The following is a 25,048-nucleotide window of genomic DNA, read 5'->3' as shown; positions in this document are numbered from 1 at the left end:
TCCTAACCTACCAGGGAACCCTTAACTTGCTGTTTTGGAGAAAACCAAAAATCCAAAATTTATTTTAAATTATTTTCATTTTCAAATTACAACCTTTTCTGGCCATAGCGCAGACGAGCGAAAAACGACGTAATTTGTAAAAGGAGGAGACCAAGTTTCATAACATAATATACACCATTATTCACTGATCTCGGGAAAAATTAACAGAAATTTCCTGCAATCCAAACTTTGGCTATAGTCGCATAAAACAGATATTATCCTCCCAAACTTCAAAGGTTACTCAAGCCCCACTATCTCAGAGTATATGAGGTAACTATTCTATTTAAATTAAATTAAATTAAATTAAATTAAATTTTGTATGCAGGTAAGGTACATACATACAAGGTAAGATACAAAGTTGATGGATTTATAGATAGAGCTAGTACATACAATGCCTAAAGCCACTATTACGCAAAGCGTTTCGGGCAGGAAAAACATTAAAGACTAAAACTTAATACTAATTGAGATTAAAGTATAAAATGTGTTGAGAACAAATAAAAATAAAAATAAGAAAGGGGGGAACATGGCTGAAAAAGCAGCACAAATACAATTAGGTCGACAAACAGCGTTGTTTAAAAAAACAGACATGGGTTGACATTATAGGGGTAAGGTAGGTTACAGGGAATTTATTAGGTAGTGCTTAGTTTTTATCTTAAACTGGTTGAGAGAGGTACAGTCTTTAACATGATTGGGAAGGTCATTCCACATTCTGGGTCCCTTGATTTGTAGAGCATTTCTAGTTTGATTAAGTCGTACTCTTGGAATATCAAAATTGTATTTGTTTCTGGTGTGGTGCTCATGGGTTCTGTTACAACCTTCAATGAAGCTATTGAGGTCAGGATTGGCATTACAGTTCAGCGTTTTATAAATGTATAATACACATGAGAGAATGTGCAGTGACTTAATATCTAGCATATTCAGAGATTTGAGTAGGGGTACCGAGTGATGTCTGGGGCCAGAGTTGGATAGTGTCCTAATACCAGCTTTGTGTTGAGTAATTAGAGGACGTAAATGATTTTGGGTAGTATTTTGAATACTTAATACTGCTGAGAGAGAGAGAGAGAGAGAGAGAGAGAGAGAGAGAGAGAGAGAGAGAGAGAGAGAGAGATATGTGCCCCCCCCTTCCCTAGTATATCAATACTATATGTGAGAAATTTTTGTTCGTGTCCCAAATTTGGAGGTAAAACTCTTAAGTTTAGGTTGAGATATACTCATTTATACAATACTATCAAACATATTTGGTATATATTTTCTTCTATCCTCCATGGACAGGATTAGAGATCTGATAGACATATAGTGTAGTGAAGTACTCTGTACTTCACTACACTACAGAATACAGCTTCTGTATTCTGTTTTGTATCACAGAATACAGCTTCTTCAACACTCAGAAGGTTGAGTATAGAGATTTGACAGTGCTATTCCATTAAGTTAGATCATAAGTGACTTTAGGTATTGTATGTACTAGCTTTATCAATAAATCCAACATTATGTTTGTAACTCTGCATCTATGTATGTACTTTTCCTGAATAAAATATTATTATTATCATTGTTGGTGCTAGGGAGAGGGAAGACCGGGAGGTGCTGCCACCTGGAGGCCAAGCGTGCCACTGCTGCCCTCCCGGCTGGCCGGCACCTCGCCCCAGATGGCTGATTCAACTTTCCACATGTTTACCTCCTCTCTATTTTTGTTTATGGTATTACAGCACTATTAATACGCGCGCGCGCATAAGCTCTCTTATACATACGGGTAAGTAGACGCATTCACAATTATTACATCACTGTCACTCAATTATCACAAATTACTGCCTCATTTACAATTATATCCTAAGGCCGCGAATTCACATATCTTAGCACGTCTTCAGTGGGGAATAACATATGCATCAGTGACGTTAAAACCGCTTTTTGGCTTAAAATTACATACTGGGGCTCAGCGCTCGATTAAATAAAGAAAGCTGATGGGGTGAACTTTGTCTTAGGCTAGGACCTATCAAGATTAAGAATATATATACATAGACTGAGATGCAGAAGCTGTATGAGGAAATATCGTTTGTATTTCTGCCTCATCGATTTTGAAAATCATTCGCAGAACAATCATTATTTGTGAACATGGCAATCGCCTCATACCTCGCGTGGACACATGTGTCTCACAAACAATCTCCTCTCACTGCTGCTTACAGTTGATGGGATTATAATAATATATCACAGCCGCATTATAATAATATATCCTTTTTTTCTTGACGAAGGTGGGTCCAGGAAGAGACGACTTCTGACTCCTGTTAGCAGGCTGAGAGCTTCCCGTTCTCATAGTATGAGAGAATGTCTCTCAGCTAGACATAACATGTTTCTCATCAGATAAAAGTATTAACCCTTAAACACATAGAAATCACAATAGCGTGATACATCAAATGAACAAATCCACAAGGGCCGTGGCGAGGATCATCCCGGATGTAGGTTCGAACCCTGATCACGGCTCTTGTGGATTTGTTTATTAACCCTAATTCCATAATTAGGGTTCAAGATAAATTCCCTAATAACCATAATTCCACTACACATAAGGGACATAACTGGCCGACCCCTCACAATGTTCAAGAGAGAACTTGATAAACATTTTCAAAGGATACCTGATCAACCAGACTGTGACTCATACGTCAGGCTGTGAGCAGCCTGGTTGACCAGTCCAGCAACAAGGAGGCCTGGTCGACGACCGGGCCGCGGAGCCCCGAAATCACCTCAAGGTAACCTCAAGGTAACCCTTATCATTGCTGAATTCCGGACTGCCAAATCCAGGTTGCCGACAGTGTATACATTAATCACTATGAAACACGCAGCGATCATTGTAATCCTTCAGTCCGTCTCGTTTCTAACAAATCTTTCTCGTTATTTACAAATACTGTTTGAGAGTGAGCCTTCCAGTACGTAGCCTCCTGAGTCTTGCTGCTGGTTCTACTAGTAGTCTGGTTCTACTAGTAGTCTGGTTCTACTAGTAGTCTGGTTCTACTAGTAGTCTGGTTCTACTAGTAGTCTGGTTCTACTAGTAGTCTGGTTCTACTAGTAGTCTGGTTCTACTAGTAGTCTGGTTCTACTAGTAGTCTGGTTCTACTAGTAGTCTGGTTCTACTAGTAGTCTGGTTTTACTAGTAGTCTGGTTCTACTAGTAGTCTGGTTCTACTAGTAGTCTGGTTCTACTAGTAGTCTGGTTCTACTAGTAGTCTGGTTCTACTAGTAGTCTGGTTTTACTAGTAGTCTGGTTCTACTAGTAGTCTGGTTCTACTAGTAGTCTGGTTCTACTAGTAGTCTGGTTCTACTAGTAGTCTGGTTCTACTAGTAGTCTGGTTCTACTAGTAGTCTGGTTCCACTAGTAGTCTGGTTCTACTAGTAGTCTGGTTCTACTAGTAGTCTGGTTCTACTAGTTGTCTGATTCTACGTACGAGGCTTTAAAGACAATAACTTAAAACTGAACACAGCAACTGAAGTGAGTATGCAAATGAGGAGTCAGAATAATGTGGCTGAAATATGTTGACCAAACCACACACTAGAAAGTGAAGGGACGACGACGTTTCGGTCCGTCCTGGACCATTCTCAAGTCGATTGTGAGTATGTTCACTCTCTGAGGTCAGTCAACAGAGTGCCAGTGCATCTAACATTAATCTCATTACAAAAATTTGGACATGATAGAATTAAAATACATTTTTGCAGTCTCGCGTCTGTGTTACAAGCGTGCGTGGTTACATGTTACATCTGTCTGCGATACTGCAACGTCATCTTACCCGGCAACTTCATCCATCAGGGCGCCTGACAGCTGAGTGGACAGCGCTTCAGATTCATAGTCCTAAGGTTCTGGGTTCGATCCCCGGTTGGGGGCGGAAACAAAAACGGGTTTCTTTCACCCCTGATGCCCCTGTTCATCTAGCAGTAAATAAGTACCTGGGAGTTAGACAGCTGCTACGGGCTGCTTCCTGGGGGGGGTGTAACAAAAAGGAGGCCTGGTCGAGGACCGGGTCGCGGGGACGCTAAGCCCCGAAATCATCTTAAGATAACCTCAAGCAGATAAGCAGCAACCATCGTCTAGGCGGAGGTAGTCAGTGCTCCACCACCTTCCCTTGAAGATTGAAATACAAAGTTATATCCCCCAGTCAAAGTTGGTGGTAAAAAATGACCAAGAAAACAGGGGGAGAAAACCATAATAAAGACGGAAGGAAGGCAACTTTTCAAAGAGTAATGAGGAAACAGCGTCACAAACATAACGGGAAAACCCTCCCAATTTCACAGCCTAGGCACGTTTTAGCCTCGGCAACGACAGTGACACATTGTATAATAAATACTCCCAGACTTCCTCCGAGAAATGGCTTATAGATTTTAATCTACTAATTCGTCTTCTGTGTATGTACTTATACCTGAATAAACATTTTGAATTTTTTATTGTTTTTAATACCAGCAAGTTTAACTTGTAGAAAATGGGAAGATTTTCTTGTTTTTTGTTTTTAGCTATTTCCTACTACAAACGTAGCCACTCATTTTTGCAGTGTTAGTCAACATATATACATTTTCTTTCGACAAATGTTTGAGATCTGTGAGACAACATAAAGTGAGGCGAGTTATTGTGCACTCAACAACAGAAAGTGGTCAAAGTGGATTTACAGTGCTCATTAGCATACATACATTTTCGTTTTCGTTTGTCTTACAATACACAGAGTTAGAGAGTGGCAACAATACATGTTTAGTTACTGAGAGTTTATGTGCGTTTACAAAGGCAAATTACAATAGTGTTTACTTAAGTGTGATGTCTTGCCGAGGGATATATGGGAGACCGGACACAATGTGTCTACGTGGGATGTCTCACTATGGGATATATACTGTATAGTAAACCAGATATCTTGTGTACTACGTGAAATATCTCGCTGAGGAATATATGGTAAATCAGTCATCGTGTGTTCTGTTCGGGATGTCTCACTGAAGGATATATGATAAACAGTAATCGGAGCATCCGTTTCAGTCATGTGGTAAATTTTCGGGAAATGCGAGGTTGAGCAATGAATCTGTTTACTCTGATGAGAGGAGATAATTGCTTGTACCTTGCTTATAGATCCTATTTGGAAGTAAAATACGGCGAACCAATCCTCATGTGTTTACCCCAGAGACATAAGCTGATTGGCTGGGTGATATATAATGGCCCACTCATCATGAATCTGGCCTGGAGACGTAAGCTGATTGGGCCCGTGGTGTACAGCTCAAACGAGCTAACTAAGCAAATCGAGAAATAGCACCCATATCTTATCAACAAAGGCTAAATTCTCGTTTTTTTCCCACCAAAAACCTTGTTTGTGAATGAAAAACACTACACACACAACTGATGACGTATGTCCTTTTCTCGAACTTCGTTCACGTCCTCTGCTCGAATTGTCTCTCTCTAAATGCTTCATTCCCGTACTGCAAATACCACAACCCGACCTCATCAACAAAGACTAAATGCTTATTTATCCACCGACCAAAACCCTTATTTATGAGTGACAAACAAATTTCACACGGCTTACAACTGTTGTTAATTGAGGGTCGACGGAACCCAAATAACGAGGTAGGTATTTCAACCCGTCCTCGACTCAAGTCCATTACATTCAGCGGTCGACCCCACAGACGCATTCATATATTTTAACATGCTGTTCACTCAAAACGGGAATTTTCTCAAGTATAAATTAATATTATAATATATTAGCATATTGTGTACATATAGGCATAGGATAGGTTAGGTTAGGTGTTTAGGTTCTGTTGGCGATTATTTGTATTTGTAGTACGTGGCTGAAGCATTTATAGCGTTGTGATTCGAACAAAACTCGTCAGTGAAGCACTTGTTCCGGATATGTTCGAATGTCAGCAGTTGTGAGTCGTGTGTAAACCGCTTTTCATTCATAAACAGGGGGTTTGGCGGGTGCATGGAATCACTTTTGGATCTTTGTTTGGAGGACGGGCTGAGGTATTTTTCTCGAGCAGTGCGTCGTTCATAGCTTCTGTTCGAATCTTACTTCTCTGCAAGCTTCATGCCCGTACTGCAAATACCAATAATGGCCAGCAGAAACTAACATAAGTTATGTCTAACTATTCAGCATATTCTAGTATGAAATAATATTACCATGCATTTGAGAAAATGCTAAATTTTAATTAATACGCAGTGCGTTAATATTGATGAGTGCGTGTTTGGGTTCCGCCTGGACGAGCCTAGCCCCGAAGCTTAGGATATAGACGTGCCTTGTCTCAGTTTCCACATCTCTCTCAAAAAACCACTTTATCTATTGAAATAAGTCTTATGTATTTTAAAATTTAATATTTCATATAAATAATTTTATACTATTATATTTGGTTACTTTATCTTCTTTTTTTCGGAATACTATTAATGAAATAATGTCGAGGTTCGTGTTGTACTTGAGTGAGCTACCCGCGTAGCCGTTTGGGAACTAAATTTGTACTACGTGGAAGGTGTTTTGTGTGTGCGGACGCGGGAGCCTCTTGTTGGTGCGACACTCTTGACCAGGTGTGCTGTACAAGTTCAAGTACACGGGCTCACCATAGCCCGTGCTACTTGGAACTTTTTGTTCCAAGTAGCGAATCTTAAACAACAACAACAGTTCAAGTATGTTTATTGAGACAAGAAAAAAAATACATCTCAAAGAGATAGATTAGCTTAGGCTATTTCTACCCACCAGGTGTGCAGTAATTTCTAGTGGAATCCAGGACTAGAAATTGGCAATATTGGTTAGTACTCACCTAATTGTGCTTGCGGGGTTGAGCTTTGGCTCTTTGGTCCCGCCTCTCAACTGTCAATCAACTGGTGTACAGATTCCTGAGCCTACTGGGCTCTATTATATCTACATTTGAACCTGTGTATGGAGTCAGCCTCCACCACATCACTTCCTAGTGCATTCCATTTATTAACTTCTCTGACGCTGAAATTTTTTTTTCTAACGTCTCTGTGACACATCTGGGTACTAAGTTTCCACCTGTGTCCCCTTGTTCGTGTCCCACCAGTGCTGAAGAGTTTGTCTCTGTCCACCCTGTCAATTCCCCTGAGAATTTTGTAGGTGGTTATCATGTCTCCTCTTACTCTTCTGTTTTCCAGCGATGTGAGGTTCAGCTCCTTTAGAATTTCCTCGTAGCTCAGTTCCAGGACGAGCCTGGTGGCATACCGCTGAATCTTCTCTAGCTTTGTCTTGTGTTTAACTAGGTATGGATTCCAGGCTGGAGCTGCATACTCCAGGATTGGTCTTGCATAAGTGGTATACAGGGTCCTGAACGATTCCTTACATAAGTTTCTAAAGGCAGTTCTTATGTTGGCCAGTCTAGCATATGCCGCTGATGATAATCTTTTGATGTGGGCCTCTGGGGACAGGTTCGGTGTGATATCAACCCCACTGGAGCACCTTCCCTTTTACTCCTGCCTGTTGCTCCAACTTTTTAACAGCCTTTTATGGGGTACTGTATCAAAGGCTTTCTGACAATCCAGGAAAATGCAGTCGGCCCACCCTTCTCTTTCCTGCCTGATTTTTGTTGCCTGGTCATAGAATTCTATTAAACCTGTGAGGCACGATTTACCATCCCTGAACCCATGTTGGTGGTGCGTTACAAAGTTATTTCCCTCCAGGTGCTCTACGAGCATTTTCCTCACGATCTTCTCCATCACCTTGCATGGTATACAAGTTAGGGAAACTGGCCTGTAGTTCAGTGCCTCTTGCCTGTCACCTTTCTTGTATATTGGGACTACTTTAGCTGTCTTCCAACTTTCTGGTAAGTCTCCTGTTTCCAGTGACCTGTTATACACCATAGAGAGTAGCACACTTAGTGCTTTTGCACCTTCCTTTAGTATCCATGGTGAGATTCTGTCAGGCCCAACAGCCTTTGTCACATCCAGCTCCAGCAGACACCTTTTGACCTCATCACTGGTGAGGTCAAATTCCTCCAAGGTTGCTTGGTTTGCCTCCTCCTCATTTAGTGTAGGGGCTTCTCCTTGTTCTATTGTGAAGACCTCCTGGAATCTCTTGTTGAGTTCTTCACACACCTCCTTGTCATTCTCTGTGTATCTGTTCTCCCCTTTTTGCAGTTTCATCACTTGTTCCTTCACTGCTGTTTTCCTCCTGATGTGGCTGTGGAGCAGCTTTGGTTGGGTCATGGCTTTACTCGCTATGTCATTTTCAAACTGTCTCTCTGCTTCCCTCCTCGCTCTGAGGTACTTATTTCTGGCCCTCTGGTATCTCTCCCTACTCTCCGGTGTTCTGTTATTTCTGTAGTTTCTCTGTGTTCTTCTACTAAGTTGCTTCGCTACCTTGCATTCCTGATTGAACCATGGGTTTTTCTGTTTTTCGTTTTTCTCCTTTTGGACGGGGATAAACCTGTCTGCAGATTCCTGGCACTCCTGGGTGACAAAATCCATCATGACCTGCTCATTCTTGTCTCTAAGTTATGTTTCCCATGGTATTTCCCTGAGGAAGTTCCTCATCTCGTCATATTTTCCTCTTCGGTAATTTAGCCTTTTTCCCTCCGATCCCATTCTTAGTGGCAGTTCTTTGTGGTGCTACTTTTTGTATCTATAAAAAATTGTTAATACTGCCAAAAGAGTAGTTTTATGAACATCTCCATAAATTCTATATGTACAGTACATGTGTATTGGAATTAGAAACTTTGTGATTATATCACCCTGGTGGCAGTTCATATTATATCTATCTATAATCTATCTATATATCTATCTTCATATATCTATCTTCATATATCTATCTTCATATATCTATCTCGTTTTATATTATGTCAGTTGTGTTTAAAGAGAATTAAATATCTGAAACATAAGATGTCTTGTGTTTCAGATATTATATTTGCCCAATGCCGACAGTCCCTTTCAAAGCTGGAGAAATTGCTGACCTGGAGAGCGTGCAGAGATCCTTTACTGCTAGAATCCACTCAGTAAAACATCTAAACTATTGGGACCGACTAAAGAGCCTAAATCTGTACTCCCTTGAGCGCAGGCGGGAGAGATACATAATAATTTACACGTGGAAAATATTAGAGGGGCTGGTCCCAAACCTGCACACAGAAATAACATCACATGAGACCAGAAGACATGGCAGGATGTGCAGAATACCCCCGTTGAAAAGCAGAGGTGCAACAGGTACTCTGAGAGAGAACTCTATCAACATCAGAGGCCAGAGACTGTTCAACACGCTTCCGCTACACATAAGGGGCATAACTGGCCGACCCCTCACAGTGTTCAAGAGAGAACTGGATAAGCACCTCCAAAGGATACCTGATCAACCAGGCTGTGACTCATACGTCAGGCTGCGAGCAGCCGCGTCCAACAGCCTGGTTGATCAGTCCAGCAACCAGGAGGCCTGGTCGACGACCGGGCCGCGGGAACGCTAAGCCCCGGAAGCACCTCAAGGTAACCTCAAGGTAAGGCGGCTCTGGTGTGAAGCGGTCAGTTGTAAAGATTAAGAATTTGAAAGCTATTTAAATCTGGCAGAACTCCATCGATAATGGTTATCTCGAGCGAACAGAATGTATCAGACAACAAGGTGTTAAATTGTTTGTAGGACGGTGAAAAATTTGTAAATTGTTAGTCTCCTGAGGATTAGTGCATTTATAATATTTAAGCTAGATAAATTTAGGAAACGTTTATAACGAATATTTGTTAGTGTTAATTGTAATTTCAAATTGTATACTTGATAACACTTCGATAATTAATTTGCTAAAATTGGTTCCGTTGCTTATGTTGGAAATCGGTTAATCATATATTATTTCCATATACACAAACATATCCAACCGGTTAAATATTTATGGAAAGTTTAACTTGATAATAAATTATATATCAAAAAAAGCTTTAATTTAAAAAGTGAAGTAGATTTTAAACCGAAGTCTAACAACTTATATTTTTTCCTGAAGAAGGTCGTAGGATTGTATTAAAGAGCGTACCGGCTGTCACCACAGTCGCCAGGTAAGTCCACTACGGGCTCACCATAGCCCGTGCTACTTGCAACTTTTTGTTCCCAGTAGCTGAATCTATAACAATAACATGTCACCACAGTTTGTACTGTAACGCCGCCACAGTTTGTGCTCTTTCTTCATAAACTTTCGTCAAATTGAAAGTGAGTTTGCTTAGCTTCAAGCATACGAACCTAGTCAACCCACCCAACCCATTAAATCCATTACTCATCATTACCGTCAGGAACCATTAACAGTAAGGTGCTTATAATTTGATTATAGTTTGATTATAACAGTAAGGTGCTTATAATTTGATTATATATTCGAGTTGGGGTCCATGGCTGGGAAATTGGGGCTCTGGCTCCGTCAAGAGCCTCGCACTTCTCTAGTTTCTAGCTATATTAAATTTAAGTTGTGTTTATTTAAACGGTAAGAGACTGTAAGCACAAACGGAGTCAAATCCAAGCGGGAAAATTGTCAGTATTGGAGAGTCCCAGAGATCTGTCCAATGACCTCCATTGTTCCTTTTTTCTTTCTCTTTCCCTCTCTTTCTCTTCCCCCTCTCTCTTCTCCCCCCTCTTTCTCTCTCCCTCACACACAGTGTATCGAGAATGATCAGCAGACATTAACACACAATCCATGAAGCCTAAGGACAAACATGCCAAGTTTAGGGCTTAAAGGTATGCCTTATGATTAAATTTTTTGTTTAAATGTGGCATGTGTGATGAGCGCCTGAAGGTTTAAAGACATGGCAATAATACAAATAATAATGCTAGTAATAATGAAGCGCAGCATCCTAATGTTATTGTGAGGGGATGACTGTCTCAATCTCAATACGATTAACCGTTTCTATTATATTTGCCCAGTTTATTTCAATACAATATACGTTATTGCTTTAATGTAACTCCTTATTACGTGGTTCTTAGATTCAGCGAGTTCATCTAAATAAATTCTCAATCGTCGTTTACAATCAAACACTGTGATACGGATGGTCATTCACATCTGGCTTTATTGATTTAATAATTATACCTGCGCCACTTGACCTGCGCAGTCGCAATGTTTACATGCAACACGTGGCTGCGTGACGTCACGGGCGAGGAGTAAACAAACTTTATCATTATGATATCTTTGGTACTGTTATGGTGAGAGTGTGTACACGTGGTCATACACCACCACCTACACATGATAACCTTGTCACGGTTTATGTATGTGTGATCAAGGCCACCGCTGCCCTCGGTTTTTTAATATTTATTTTGTAGAGAATGGAATATTTTCTTTAGGCTGCACTTTGTACCAGTTCGCCCAACACGCCTCTGCCTCTCTCGCTTGTTGTTATAGACTCAGCTACTCGGAACAAGTTCCAAGTAGCACGGGCTATGGTGAGCCCGTAGCTTACCTGGCACAGGAGCAGGGCAAGTAGCTCGGGCTATGGTGAGCCCGTAGTGGACTTACCTGGCACAGGAGCGGTGCTGTGTGTTCCTCTCTCGCTCACCCTCATCTCTCTAACCACCTCAGTATTTCACCACCCATCCCCTGCTTTCCTTTCCTTCATTTGTTCACTCTGTTCTCTCCTTTCCACCCCCCACATGCCAGCCACTTACCTTCACCCAGCTACTCTCCCGCCCACTCACTCCACCCAGCTACTCTCCCGCCCACTCACTCCACCCAGCTACTCTCCCGCCCACTCACTCCACCCAGCTACTCTCCCGCCCACTCACTCCACCCTGAGAGGCGCAAGTTTCCCTGATTGCTTAAAGTTACTGATGCTTTATTTGCTCACAAGTTTGGGTTGACTTGCCACCAATGAACAGTTTTCGCTGGCTGGCGTGTGAGCGGGAGGACTTACGCTCTTATGCTTCCTGTGAACATGAAGCAACCTCTCGCCCAGCAACCCGTCCTCGACTTAAGTCCATTCCATCCAGCTGTCGACCCCACAGACGCAATGATAAATTTTTACATGCTGTTCATTCAAAACAGGAATTTTCTCAAATATAAATTAATATTATAATAGCATATTGTGCATATATTGGCATTGGTTAGGTGTTTAGGTTCTGTTGGCGATTATTTGTATTTTGTAGTACGTGAGTGAAGCATTTACAGCGTTGTGGTTCGAAAAAAAATCGTCAGTGAAGCACTTGTTCCGGAAGTGTTCGAACGAAATCAGTTGTGAGTCGTGTGTAAACCGTTTTTCATTCATAAACAGCTGGTTTGGCCTCTTCCCCCCCCCCCCAGCAGACCTGTCAGCAGCCTCGCCCCCCCACAGCCCTGTCAGCAGCCTCGCCCCTCCCCCCCCATGCAGCCCTGTCAGCAGCCTCGCCCCCCCCCATGCAGCCCTGTCAGCAGCCTCGCCCCCCCCATGCAGCCCTGTCAGCAGCCTCGCCCCCCTCCATGCAGCCCTGTCAGCAGCCTCGCCCCCCCCCTATGCAGCCCTGTCAGCAGCCTCACCCCTCCTCCTCCCCAGCCGTGTCAGCAGCCTCGCCCCTCCTCCCCCAGCCCTGTCAGCAGACACCAGAAAGCTCTGCCGGCACTTATCATTTATGACCAGCGTCTGGGTCAATATAGTTCCCCCGCGGGATAGTCGACCTCGCATATACGCCCATAATTCCATTTTTATTATACACGAGATCCGGCCGCCGTGTCTTTGGGCTGGACGCCCCTGTACAAGGAAGGGTCCCTGCCAGAGGACCTTGTAGGAAGGGTCCCTGCCAGGGATCCCTCATATAATTCATCCAGAGCACAAAGCTTCCGGGATAAACTCCCCTAATGTAGTCCGAGTTTATTATGTTTCAGGCTCTTTAAGTGTTATAGGGATTCGAACCCATGTATAGCAAAGCATGCGAACCCGTTATAGCTGCTTGTAATTGACTCCAAACATAATAGACGTTGGTTGGAGGCGTCGTGATTGGTATATTGCGGTACATTAAGGGTCGTTAGGAGCGGCTGCGTCGTTCAAGGGAAGCAGGCGACCTCGTTCTCTCTAAAATAACACGAGTGGGAGGCAGAGTAGTAAGCTGGCAGCCCCAGCCAGTGGTGGTGGTGGTGGCAGCCCCCCAGCCAGTGGTGGTGGTGGTGGCAGCCCCCAGTCAGTGGTGGTGGTGGTGGCAGCCCCCAGTCAGTGGTGGTGGTGGTGGCAGCCCCAGCCAGTGGTGGTGGTGGTGGCAGCCCCCAGTCAGTGGTGGTGGTGGTGGCAGCCCCCCAGCCAGTGGTGGTGGTGGTGGCAGCCCCCCAGCCAGTGGTGGTGGTGGTGGCAGCCCCCCAGCCAGTGGTGGTGGTGGTGGCAGCCCCCCAGCCAGTGGTGGTGGTGGTGGCAGCCCCCCAGCCAGTGGTGGTGGTGGTGGCAGCCCCCCAGCCAGTGGTGGTGGTGGTGGCAGCCCCCCAGCCAGTGGTGGTGGTGGTGGCAGCCCCCCAGCCAGTGGTGGTGGTGGTGGCAGCCCCCAGTCAGTGGTGGTGGTGGCAGCCCCCCAGCCAGTGGTGGTGGTGGCAGCCCCCCAGCCGGTGGCGGCGGCAGCCCCCCAGCCGGTGGTGTTAACCTACAACGGAGCCTCTTGGTGGTGGCGGGGGACACCGTGCCGGCGGCGCCTAGGACACCGTGCTAGGAAGGACGGAAAGTGTTGCCAATGAACAAAGAGCAGTTGAACAGCGCCTTGCAACAGCCGCCGGCCAGTCGCGACTTTTGGCGTCGTAGTGTTAATGTGCACTTAACACATTATCTTAAGTGAGCAAATTCCTGGAGATAATCGGGTCCTTTCCTCTCCCCAAGTGGTAATACAAGTAATTGATTTATCTTACTTCATTTTCATTTTGGGAATTAATTTACAAAAACAAAATTATGTTTTGATAGTCTTCCTGCTGTGAACAGGAACACTCCCCAATAGGAAGAAAACCCGCTGGGTTGTTCATCCTGTCGCTTGTACCCAGACACAGCTGGGACTTGCTTAAGTGTCTCAAGTGAACAGCTTCTCAAACAATAACTGCTTCCTCTGGGAATTGTTAGGTTATCGCATTTGATGTTAGACCACACCTCTTAATGTCTCGGGTTCGCATCCCTTGAGGTTGGGCCACATCCCTTTGGGTTGACCCACGTCCTCTGAGATAGGGTCACATCTCTTGATGTGACCTAATGTAAAAGGTTGGTGTTCTACACCAACCCGTCCTCGACTCAAGTCCATTCCATCCAGCGGTCGACCCCACAGACGCATTCATAAATGTTAACATGCTGCTCAATCATAACGGGAATTTTCTCAAATATAAATTAATATTATAATAGCATATTGTGCATATATAGGCATAGGTTAGGTTAGGTGTTTAGGTTCTGTTGGCGATTATTTGTATTTGTAGTACGTGGATGAAGCATTTACAGCGTTGTGGTTCGAACAAAATTTGTCAGTGAAGCACTTGTTCTGGAAGTGTTCGAACGTCAACAGTTGTGAGTCGCGTGTAAACAGTTTTTCATTCACAAACAACTGGGGTTGGCGGGTGGGTGGAATCACTTTTGGGTCTTTGTTTGGAGGACGGGCTGACTAAACACACTGATGTAATCAGTGTGTTTGTTGTGTGTCTGGACAAAACGTTCATAAACCCTAATAAACCCATTTGGTCTTAACTTTAGACCGAGCCAGTAATCTATTACTTACAACATATATATATATATATATATATATATATATATATATATATATATATATATATATATATATATATATATATATATATGTGTGTGTGTCGTACCTAATAGCCAGAACGTACTTCTCAGCCTACTATGCAAGGCCTGATTTGCCTAATAAGCCAAGTTTTCCTGAATTAATATATTTTCTCTATTTTTTGTCTTATGAAATGATAAAGCTACCCATTTCATTATGTATGAGGTCAATTTTTTTTTATTGGAGTTAAAATTAACGTAGATATATGACCGAACCTAACCAACCCTACCTAACCTAACCTAACCTATCTTTATAGGTTAGGTTAGGTAGCCGAAAAAGTTAGGTTAGGTTAGGTAGGTTAGGTAGTCGAAAAAACATTAATTCATGAAAACTTGGTTTATTAGGCAAATCGGGCCTTGCATAGTAGGCTGAGAAGTGCGTTCTGGCTACTAGGTACGACACACACACACACACACATATATATATATATATATATATATATATATATATATATATATATATATATATATATATATATATATATATATATATATATATATATATATATTTTAAGAGTACCATTAAATGTATCTATATTTCTACGCTCGGGGGAAAACCTACTAACAGCTGTTTTCTGAAAACAAAAGTTCAAGTTCTTTTTGTTATGAATGATGTTAAGTGTTAGGTACTCACCTAGTTGTGCTTGCGGGGGTTGAGCTTCGGCTCTTTCGTCCACTGATAGGTTGGTGTGGGTTAGTAGGCAGTGCCAGCACTCCCTCCCCCCCCCTCCCCCCCGTCCTCAACCCCGTGAGTGCCAGCCGGAGTCAGTATATGGGTGCACCGTATGGCACCAGCTGGTGGCACCCTTGTCTCTGTGCCAGTACTCACATCACCTCTTCTCTCACGCCTCAAACCTCCTCATGTGCATAACACCTCACCCCTTCCCTATGCCTCGCCTATATAACTCTTGAAATAGAACATTCCCTGTAACTAGCTGACATTGTAATTATAAGGTGTGGAGGATAGATGACATTGTTAATGTAATAATCTCCGTTGAGGACTGATAAAGACCCTTTGTGTCCTCTGTAATCCTTTTTTGCGCTACCGCTCACAGGAGCTGTAAGAACGACAGCTATAAGATCCGGATTCTTGCAGAGTAAACACCAGGAAATGCGAGAATGCTGGGTAGGAAGAGCTTCCTCATGTGTGCCTCATCATACAGCAGAGTGGACGTACTCTGATCCACCGCGATCTGAGTGAACCTCTCATACCACCTGCTGAAATAAATATTGTGTTCCAAAATCGTCGGCAAATGTATCAATGTTTTAACTTTGTTTCGGAGGAAGTGATGACCGTCTGTGGTCCAAGGTGGATCCCCCACTACACTACGCTGCGTCAGACATATTGTTGTTTAAGATTCAGCTACTGGGAACAAAAAGTTTTAAGTAGCACGGGCTATGGTGAGCCCGTAGTGGACTTACCTGGCACAGGAGCGGGGGTGTAACTTCTCTCTGCTGTGTCAGACACTTCCCTCCTTCCTTACACCCCACCTCAACACGTTACAACTTAAAGCCTTAACGCAAGAGTGCGTAAGGGCGGGAAATGAACCCCGGCAGGAGGTAGAGGGGGACGCGCCCCCCTAGAGCAGTGGTAAGGGAAGAGTATTGGTTATGGGGCGGCCACACCACCGTCTCCTCCACCTGGGTCCAGTATCACCACCCAGCTCTAACTTGTTGTCGAGTTGGACGACCATTTGGTGGCGTCTTCAGGAAAGGTCGAGGAAGGAATGGTGGCCGCGGAAGAAAGTTTTCTCCAAGGTGAGAAACGAAGAGGGAACTGAGAGAGTTTGAGGTACAGGGGGGGGGGAGGGAATTATCAGCGGGAAAGCGCCAAGCCATTACGACTATATAACACTGGGAAGGGGTCAGGATAAGGATGTGAGATGGGACGGAGGGAAAGGAATGGTGCCTCAACCATTTGTGGACGGTCGGGAGATTGAACGCCGACCTGCATGAAGCAAGACCGTCGCTCTACCGTCCAGCCCAAGTGGTTAGGATGTACACCTAATAGTTGTACAATGAAAAGCCTCTGGAGTCACAATTTTTGCAATTAATAATGAGTAATGTTGACCAAACCAGACACCAGAAGCTGGAGAAGAGATGACGACGTTACACGCCGCCCTGAACCATTATAACAAGTCCAGTGTCTTGATAATGACTGATGCTGTGACGGTAGTCTCGCCCTGATGGCTCAGTGGACAGCGCTCGGGATTCGTGATCCTGAGGTTCCGGGTTCGATCCCCGGCGGAGGCGGAAACAAAATGAGCATAGTTTCTTTCACCCTGATGCCCCCTGATCACCTAGCAGTAAATAGGTACCAGGGAGTTACAGCTGCTACGGGCTGCTTCCTGGGGATATGTAACAAAAAGGAGGCCTGGTCGAGGACCGGGCCGCTGGGACGCTAAGTCCCGAAATCATCTCAAGATAACCTCAGAGATAACCTACTATGGAAATTGCCCAAAAATGACGCTAAAATCATAGTAGATGCCATCTACAACGGGAACATGTCCCCCTGGAACAGTGGGGGAAACTATGCGTCACAATCATTTTGTCCCGCCCGGGATTCGAACCCGGAAATTCGATTGGGTCGAGAACGGACCCGACTGTAAGAGCCAGTATTGACATGGTTGATGACACCAGCGTTGATGACTTTAGAGGGGGGGGGGTGCTGGCCAGCCGCTGAAAGTCAAGCTTGTCCCATTTCTTGCCTCCATTAACCGTTCGTAAAGAAGCCGGCGTCGGAAGCCCCGCTACGTGGGCTAGATTCACGAAGCAGTTACACAAGCACTTACGAACCTGGGACCAGATTCACGAAGCAGTTACACAAGCACTTGCGAACCTGGGGCTAGATTCACGAAGCAGTTACATAAGCACTTACGAACCTGGGACCAGATTCACGAAGCAGTTACACAAGCACTTGCGAACCTGGGGCTAGATTCACGAAGCAGTTACGCAAGCACTTACGAACGTGTACATCTTTCCTCAATCTTTGACGGCTTTGGTTACATTTATTAAACAGTTTACAAGCATGAAAACTTGTCAATCAACTGTTGTTATTGTTATAAACAGCCTCCTGGTGCTTCAGAGCTCATTAACTGTTTAATAATTGTAAACAAAGCCGCCAAAGATTGAGAAAAGATGGACAGGTTCGTAAGTGCTTGCGTAACTGCTTCGTGAATCTGGCCCCTTACCTGCTATGCTGCCCTCTGAAACCATTTAGTAGTTCGGTCCCCGGCAGATATACCCCACTACCTCGCCTGGTATACCTAGTGCCTGGGTATACTCCGACTGGTATACAAGTATACCGTCGAGAAATACATGAGTATACCACTGAGTGTATTTCAGATAAGAACAGTGCTGTGGGTGTTGTTGATAAGGAAATTGTCATGCGTAGGAATGGGGGGGGGGGTGGTGTTGGGTGTAGGAGGGGGGGGGGGGTTGTCAGGTGTAGGAGGGGGGGGGGTTGTCAGGTGTAGGAGGGGGGGGGGTGGTGTTGGGTGTTGGAGGGGGGGGGGGTTGTCAGGTGTAGGAGGGGGGGGGGGGTTGTCAGGTGTAGGAGGGGGGGGGGTTGTCAGGTGTAGGAGGGGGGGGGTTGTCAGGTGTAGGAGGGGGGGGGGGTGTCAGGTGTAGGAGGGGGGGGGGTTGTCAGGTGTAGGAGGGGGGGGGGTTGTCAGGTGTAGGAGGGGGGGGGGTTGTCAGGTGTAGGAGAGTGGGGGGAATTGGAGTAGTCAGCAGCCAACTCTCGAGTATTCTACAGGCCAGACAGGGCTAAGTAGTCATCGTTGCTTGATGCCTTCTTTAGATACTCATCAACATATCTAATTCAGGAATTTCAAACTATTAAAATGTTTCTACTTCTGCTCCAGGTGTGTGAGCAGGTCAACTAACACGTGTGCTTGTGTCCAGGTGTGTGAGCAGGTCAACTAACACGTGTGTTTGTGTCCAGGTGTGTGAGCAGGTCAACTAACACGTGTGTTTGTTTCCAGGTGTGTGAGCAGGTCAACTAACACGTGTGTGCTTGTGTCCAGGTGTGTGAGCAGGTCAACTAACACGTGTGTGCTTGTGTCCAGGTGTGTGAGCAGGTCAACTAACACGTGTGTGCTTGTGTCCAGGTGTGTGAGCAGGTCAACTAACACGTGTGTGCTTGTGTCCAGGTGTGTGAGCAGGTCAACTAATCGTATTGATGTCATCCTCAGGTTGTGTGGCCAATCCAGACGCCAAGAGGCTGTACGATGACCTCCTCAGCAACTACAATCGCCTCATCAGACCAGTGGGCAACAACTCAGAGAAACTCATCGTCAAGCTGGGGCTCAAGCTCTCCCAACTCATCGATGTGGTGAGTGACTCTTCCGTATGTTGTTTCAAGTCTTCCAGTTTCGGGACGAGTCCAGTGGAAGATCTCAGTGTGTGTGTGTGTGTGTGGGGGTGGGGGGTGGGGGGGGGTGGGGTGGGGGGTTTGGGGGGGGGTGGGGGTGGAATGTGGGGGGGGGGGTGGAATGTGGGGGGTTTGTTGTGGGGGGTGGACACACTCTCTCACAGAACCTGACTCTCCCATCTCAGCGAGTGGGAATATTCCCTTTAGTTAACAAAAGCCTGGATGCCTCTAAATCACTTTTGTTTAATTTTGTATCTTTTTTTTTAATTACATTTCAATCTTTTGTATGAATATTACGGACATTATATATATATTATTCTGACTTTTTATGTTTTCTAGGATGTGTTTGTTTGTAGTTTGTTTGTGTGATATTAGTGAGCTCTTGGTCAACATGCCTGGACAATACATGCAAGTGATACATCAATGTGTAGTGCAGCCATTACCCCCCCCCCCTACTGCTTGGCCCCCCCGCCCCTCCCTACTACCCCCCCTCCAACGCCACCACCACCACTCGCTTAGCCCACCACCACTACCCCACCACCACCACAACCACCACCACTACCCCACCACAACCACCACCACTACCCCACCACAACCACCACCACTACCCCACCACAATCACTACCCCACCACAACCACTACCCCACCACAACCACCACCACTACCCCACCACAACCACCACCACTACCCCACCACAACCACTACCCCACCACAACCACTACCCCACCACCACCACTGTGGAGCCATTTACCCCGAATCCTATATATTGTAGAACATTCAAAAAAGAGAAACTGAAATTATTTATGTACATCTCCCAAGAGTACCCAGAACACAGGTTCGACTTCCCGTCATAGCTCCCACGGATTTGCTCATTGATATTATTATTAACATCTTTATTGACAAAATTAATTACAATTTTGCCTAACCTGAGGATTTTGATAGTCTTATTAAAGTGAGGATAATGCTGGTATTCACTGTCACGCAGGACAGAGGGTCATACACAAGACAATAGGTCTAAACTGTAGGCTGAAGCACATATATATCATGGTTACAATCAATGTTTTAATGTATGGATATGTGAAAACAACTTTCTATTGTGCACTGCCACACAAGGGCAGGGATGGGTTCATAAGTGATGCAGCTTAGAAGTAATATAAATAAAAATTGTTTTTCATTCCTTAAAATGGACAAGCAAATTTTGGATAAATTGTTAGGATGTCGTTCCAGAACACCTGAGTCAATAAAATAGCTACACAGTTGGTGGTACAAGATGCCAGGAGGTCTAAAGTTCTTTACGGTTTCACATTCAACAATATAGTGTTCTAGTGAATGCATGAAAGGTTTAGCACAGTTTACAATCTGAGTATTCTGGTAGTGGCTCAGCCTCACTAACCTGCCAGATGTGTCTATAGCCAAGGCGAATTCGCGCAATGACTACATCACATTGCCTGGTCCGGTTACTGTGCTGACCATACAAATACCTATTATTACAAAACTTGTCATAACTTTTAATACTGCAGCTTTCAGGTCTCTGGGCATTTCTTAGTTCTTCTAAATCTGAATTAATTTCCTTAATTTGTATGTTTCTAATAATTGCATTAGATAGTCCAAAGTCATAATCAATGTTTTCTTTCCTGCAAGCCTCATTGGCCAATCGATCTACAAAGTCATGTTTTCCAACTCCAACATGGGATGGGATCCACACAAATTTTATACAAAAGTTATTATCATTGGCAAAAATTCCATTCCAATTAATATTACAAGCTACATCCGACATACATTGTGATGGGTTATTTAAGGACTGCAGAGCACTTTTAGTCACAGAAAATAACACCACCACCATTGAACTTAAGGTATTCAGTGGCTAGATAAATGCCCACTATCTCGGTCTGTGTCGTGCTTGCCCAGTTGTTCAATCTCTGTGTACTAGACATGATCATTTCATTCCCTTTATATACTGCACATGCACAACCTGTTCTACCAGTGCCTAACTGCACAGAGCTATCAGTAAAGGCGTAGGATTAAGTCGGTTTGAGAATTTGAAGATGACTGTCAATAGCTTCTAATGTTATACATCTCAAAATGTCAGTGTTATACATTTGTTTTACACTGATGGGAGTATAATGCAGAGAGACCTCCACATCTTTCCAAGGGGGAATATAGTGAACAGTTTTATCAGGGTTAAGAGACATATTCAGTTTCTGAAGATTATAGGCACAACAACTGAGCCACACACTGTAGGGAGCTTTTTGCGGCGGATTGAGGGAACAGTCAGAATTGTTTAGAATGGATCTCAATTTAATTTGAATAGATGATATGTCACGTTAAAGGGTGCCCGTAGTACAGTGGGGTTCGTTCTCGACGCACACTCGAGAATTCCGTGATGGAATCCCGGGCGGGATAGAAATAGTTGGGCGCATTTCCTATCGCCTAATGCCTCTGTTCACCTAGCATTAATTAGGTACTCAGGAGTCAGCTTACTGTGGAGTGGCCTCCTGAGCGGGGTCAGTAATTCGACTTTGGGAGGGGGGGGGGACTTGATATAAGAGGGTGTATGAACACCCTCCGGCTTGCTGTCCCGTGACACAATGAATTACTATATTTAAAGTGATTTCTGTGAGTATAGGCGTATGGCCTATGATAGGTCTAGCTCCTCAGCCCCAGCCTAACAGCCTGGTTGAACCTATGACATCACAACTTAACTTTAACAGTCTAGAACTTTGTCGAAACTGTCCTTAGAGTAGCGGATGGAGGTGGCTTTCACAGCCTCTTCTTTTCCGTTGCATTCCACATGTTGACTACCTGTATGAGACTGAGGGGACATACTCACAACATTAACGATACTGCGAGGAATTGATAAGGTGGACAAGGACGTGCCAGACCTCGCTGCACTGTAGTCACTCATAGGTAGGCACCCCCTGCCTCACTGTCTCTACCTGTCTCACCGTCACCACCATGACCCCACACAGTAGGCACCTCTGGTTGACGGCAACAGTAAATAATAAATTGGATATAGCGGAGTTTTCTTGACTTGAAACCTTGTTTTGAGTCGCATTAGCTACCTGTCCATCCTCTCCTGTGGTCCTGGGGGGAGGGAGGGAGGGTGAGAGAGAGAGAGAGAGAGAGAGAGAGAGAGAGAGAGAGAGAGAGAGAGAGAGAGAGAGAGAGAGGGGTGAGATACATAGAGGTAGAGGCAGGAAGTGTGTATGGTGGGGAAGGGGGGCGCTGACCCCATGTGTGGGGGAGGAGGGGGGGGGACAAGCCAGGGGGGGAGACGAAGCGAGGTTAAGAGCAGCAAAACGGATTACCAAGGCAGGGAAGCCTTTAGTGCGGGTGTTGACGCGCGCCGCGGGTGCGCTCACATTACCTACTCCTGCCAAATCGGTTCCACAAAATTATCCTCCGGCCCATCATAAAATACACACTTTTGATGCGCCGATCACTCTGATCTCCCACCACCCCCAGGCGGAGATCAGACACCAGCTCTGTCTGGCCAGATGTCCTCAAGGTCTTGGGCTGTTGGTCTGAGGATTTTACCTTGTTGATCAACTCTAAGCGGCAAGGGGCCCTTCCCACGGGTGGTGGACCAGGAAGGGGCCCTTCCCACGGGTGGTGGACCAGGAAGGGGGCCCTCCCCACGGGTGGTGGACCAGGAAGGGGCCCTCCCCACGGGTGGTGGACCAGGAAGGGGCCCTTCCCACGGGTGGTGGACCAGGAAGGGGGCCCTCCCCACGGTTGGTGGACCAGGAAGGGGCCCTCCCCACGGGTGGTGGACCAGGAAGGGGGCCCTCCCCACGGGTGGTGGACCAGGAAGGGGCCCTCCCCACGGGTGGTGGACCAGGAAGGGGCCCTCCCCACGGGTGGTAGACCAGGAAGGGGGCCCTCCCCACGGGTGGTGGACCAGGAAGGGGGCCCTCCCCACGGGTGGTGGACCAGGAAGGGGGCCCTCCCCACGGGTGGTGGACCAGGAAGGGGGCCCTCCCCACGGGTGGTGGACCAGGATGGGGCCCTCCCCACGGGTGGTGGACCAGGAAGGGGCCCTCCCCACGGGTGGTGGACCAGGAAGGGGCCCTCCCCACGGGTGGTGGACCAGGAAGGGGCCCTCCCCACGGGTGGTGGACCAGGAAGGGGCCCTCCCCACGGGTGGTGGACCAGGAAGGGGCCCTCCCCACGGGTGGTGGACCAGGAAGGGGCCCTCCCCACGGGTGGTGGACCAGGAAGGGGCCCTCCCCACGGGTGGTGGACCAGGAAGGGGCCCTCCCCACGGGTGGAGGGTCAGGAAGGGGCCCCTCCCCACGGGTGGTGGGCCAGGAAGGGGCCCTCCCCACGGGTGGAGGGTCAGGAAGGGGCCCTCCCCACGGGTGGAGGGTCAGGAAGGGGCCCCTCCCCACGGGTGGTGGACCAGGAAGGGGCCCTCCCCACGGGTGGAGGGTCAGGAAGGGGCCCTCCCCACGGGTGGTGGACCAGGAAGGGGGCCCTCCCCACGGGTGCTGGACCATGTCGTGGCACAGTGGACTAGAGCGCGTCTGGGAACACCCAGTTCATAGGTTCGAACCCTCATCACAGGCTCTCGTGGATGTGTTCATTTTTACGTATACACTATTTGGTCAGAAAATAAATGTCTCGGTCCTCTAGTTTTAAGTCCAGACTACAGGTTGATATAACAGGGGTATCAGGGTTATCTTGAGGTTATCTTGAGATGATTTCGGGGCTTTTTAGTGTCCCCGCGGCCCGGTCCTCGACCAGGCCTCCACCCCCAGGAAGCAGCCCGTGACAGCTGACTAACACCCAGGTACCTATTTTACTGCTAGGTAACAGGGGCATAGGGTGAAAGAAACTCTGCCCATTGTTTCTCGCCGGCGCCTGGGATCGAAGCTCCCAGGGTAAGATAAACTCATGTGTAGATAAACCAAGATAAACTCCAACTCCAAGATCCAAGATAAACTCTGATCCAGGACCACAGGATCACAAGTCCAGCGTGCTGTTCGCTCGGCCGACCGGCTCACCCGGAGGGTGAAAGAAACTTTTTGCCCATTTGTCTCCGCCTCCACCAGGATCGAACCCGGAATCTTAGGACTACGAATCCGAAGCGCTGTCCACTCAGCTGTCAGGCCCCCACTCTACCAATCATTGGGACGCTTCCGCTGCAGAAGAAGTCATAGTAACGGGGTCTAGAGATATAATGACCGAACCACACGTCAGAAAATATACAGAAACTACAACGTTTCCGTCCGTCCATTACAACGGCATGATAATAGTCTTCGATGGATCGAAACGTCGGAATTTCTCCATTTTCTGTTGTTAGTTTGGTTCAATTCTTCGCCGGACAGAATTTTGTTTATATATTGTATATTTTCTACCATACAGGATGGAAAATTTTATTAACGTACATTGAATAATTTTCCCGTATGGTGAGCTTTTCTCCTATAAACCAGTAGTTTAATCCAGTAGAATTTCTTCTTTTAAACTAGTAGTTTAGAATATAGTATAGTCTACCCCTCAGCGTCGGGGAAACTTGATTATTTTAAAATCTACGCACTAATGGTAAAATAATTGTCTGGCTGGAAATTATTTCGACGTCTGGAAATGATTCAGTTGCGTGGGAATTATTTTGTACTGTTGAATAATTCTGTTCTTGCTGGAACCATTCATTGTGCTTCAGTAATTATAGAGCAGCGTGGGAATTATACGATGGCGGAGTAATTATCAAGAAAATTTAATTTATACGGTTGACTATAAATATACCCCTTGTGCCAACTAGATATCTAGTAGATAAATGTATAAATATATCCTTATATATACTAGACAGAAAAATAAATTTATATAGTTAGCTAATAGACTCGACTATATATTTACATATATGGCATTGATACATATTTCCTGTGCAGGATATATGTAAATTGCCTCTCCTACAGTAAGTTGCTAACTGGTAGTGTGTGCTGGTAAGCCGGCAAAGAGTGAGTAAATAAACAGAACGCCTCT

General features: G+C 45.6%; 1 protein-coding gene across 2 annotated transcripts in view; it reads left to right on the top strand.

Moving 5' to 3' along the window:
* Nucleotides 1-25,048, top strand: part of nAChRbeta2 (nicotinic acetylcholine receptor beta2) — a 230,573-nt gene that overhangs the window by 5,047 nt on the left and 200,478 nt on the right. For both annotated transcript variants that reach the window (XR_006772946.2, XM_045743586.2), the window contains exon 2: nt 18,888-19,027. Coding sequence is in view for 1 of the 2 variants with exons in the window: in XM_045743586.2 (XP_045599542.1) it covers nt 18,888-19,027 (140 nt within the window). In the remaining variant the exon portion in view is untranslated. The remainder of the gene's footprint in view (nt 1-18,887; nt 19,028-25,048) is intronic.

Source organism: Procambarus clarkii, chromosome 31 (genome assembly GCF_040958095.1).
Source record: "Procambarus clarkii isolate CNS0578487 chromosome 31, FALCON_Pclarkii_2.0, whole genome shotgun sequence".
In the NCBI taxonomy this organism is placed as follows: Eukaryota; Metazoa; Arthropoda; class Malacostraca; order Decapoda; family Cambaridae; genus Procambarus; species Procambarus clarkii.
Note: the sequence above shows the minus strand (reverse complement) of the source record. Positions and strands in the feature narration are given on the sequence as shown.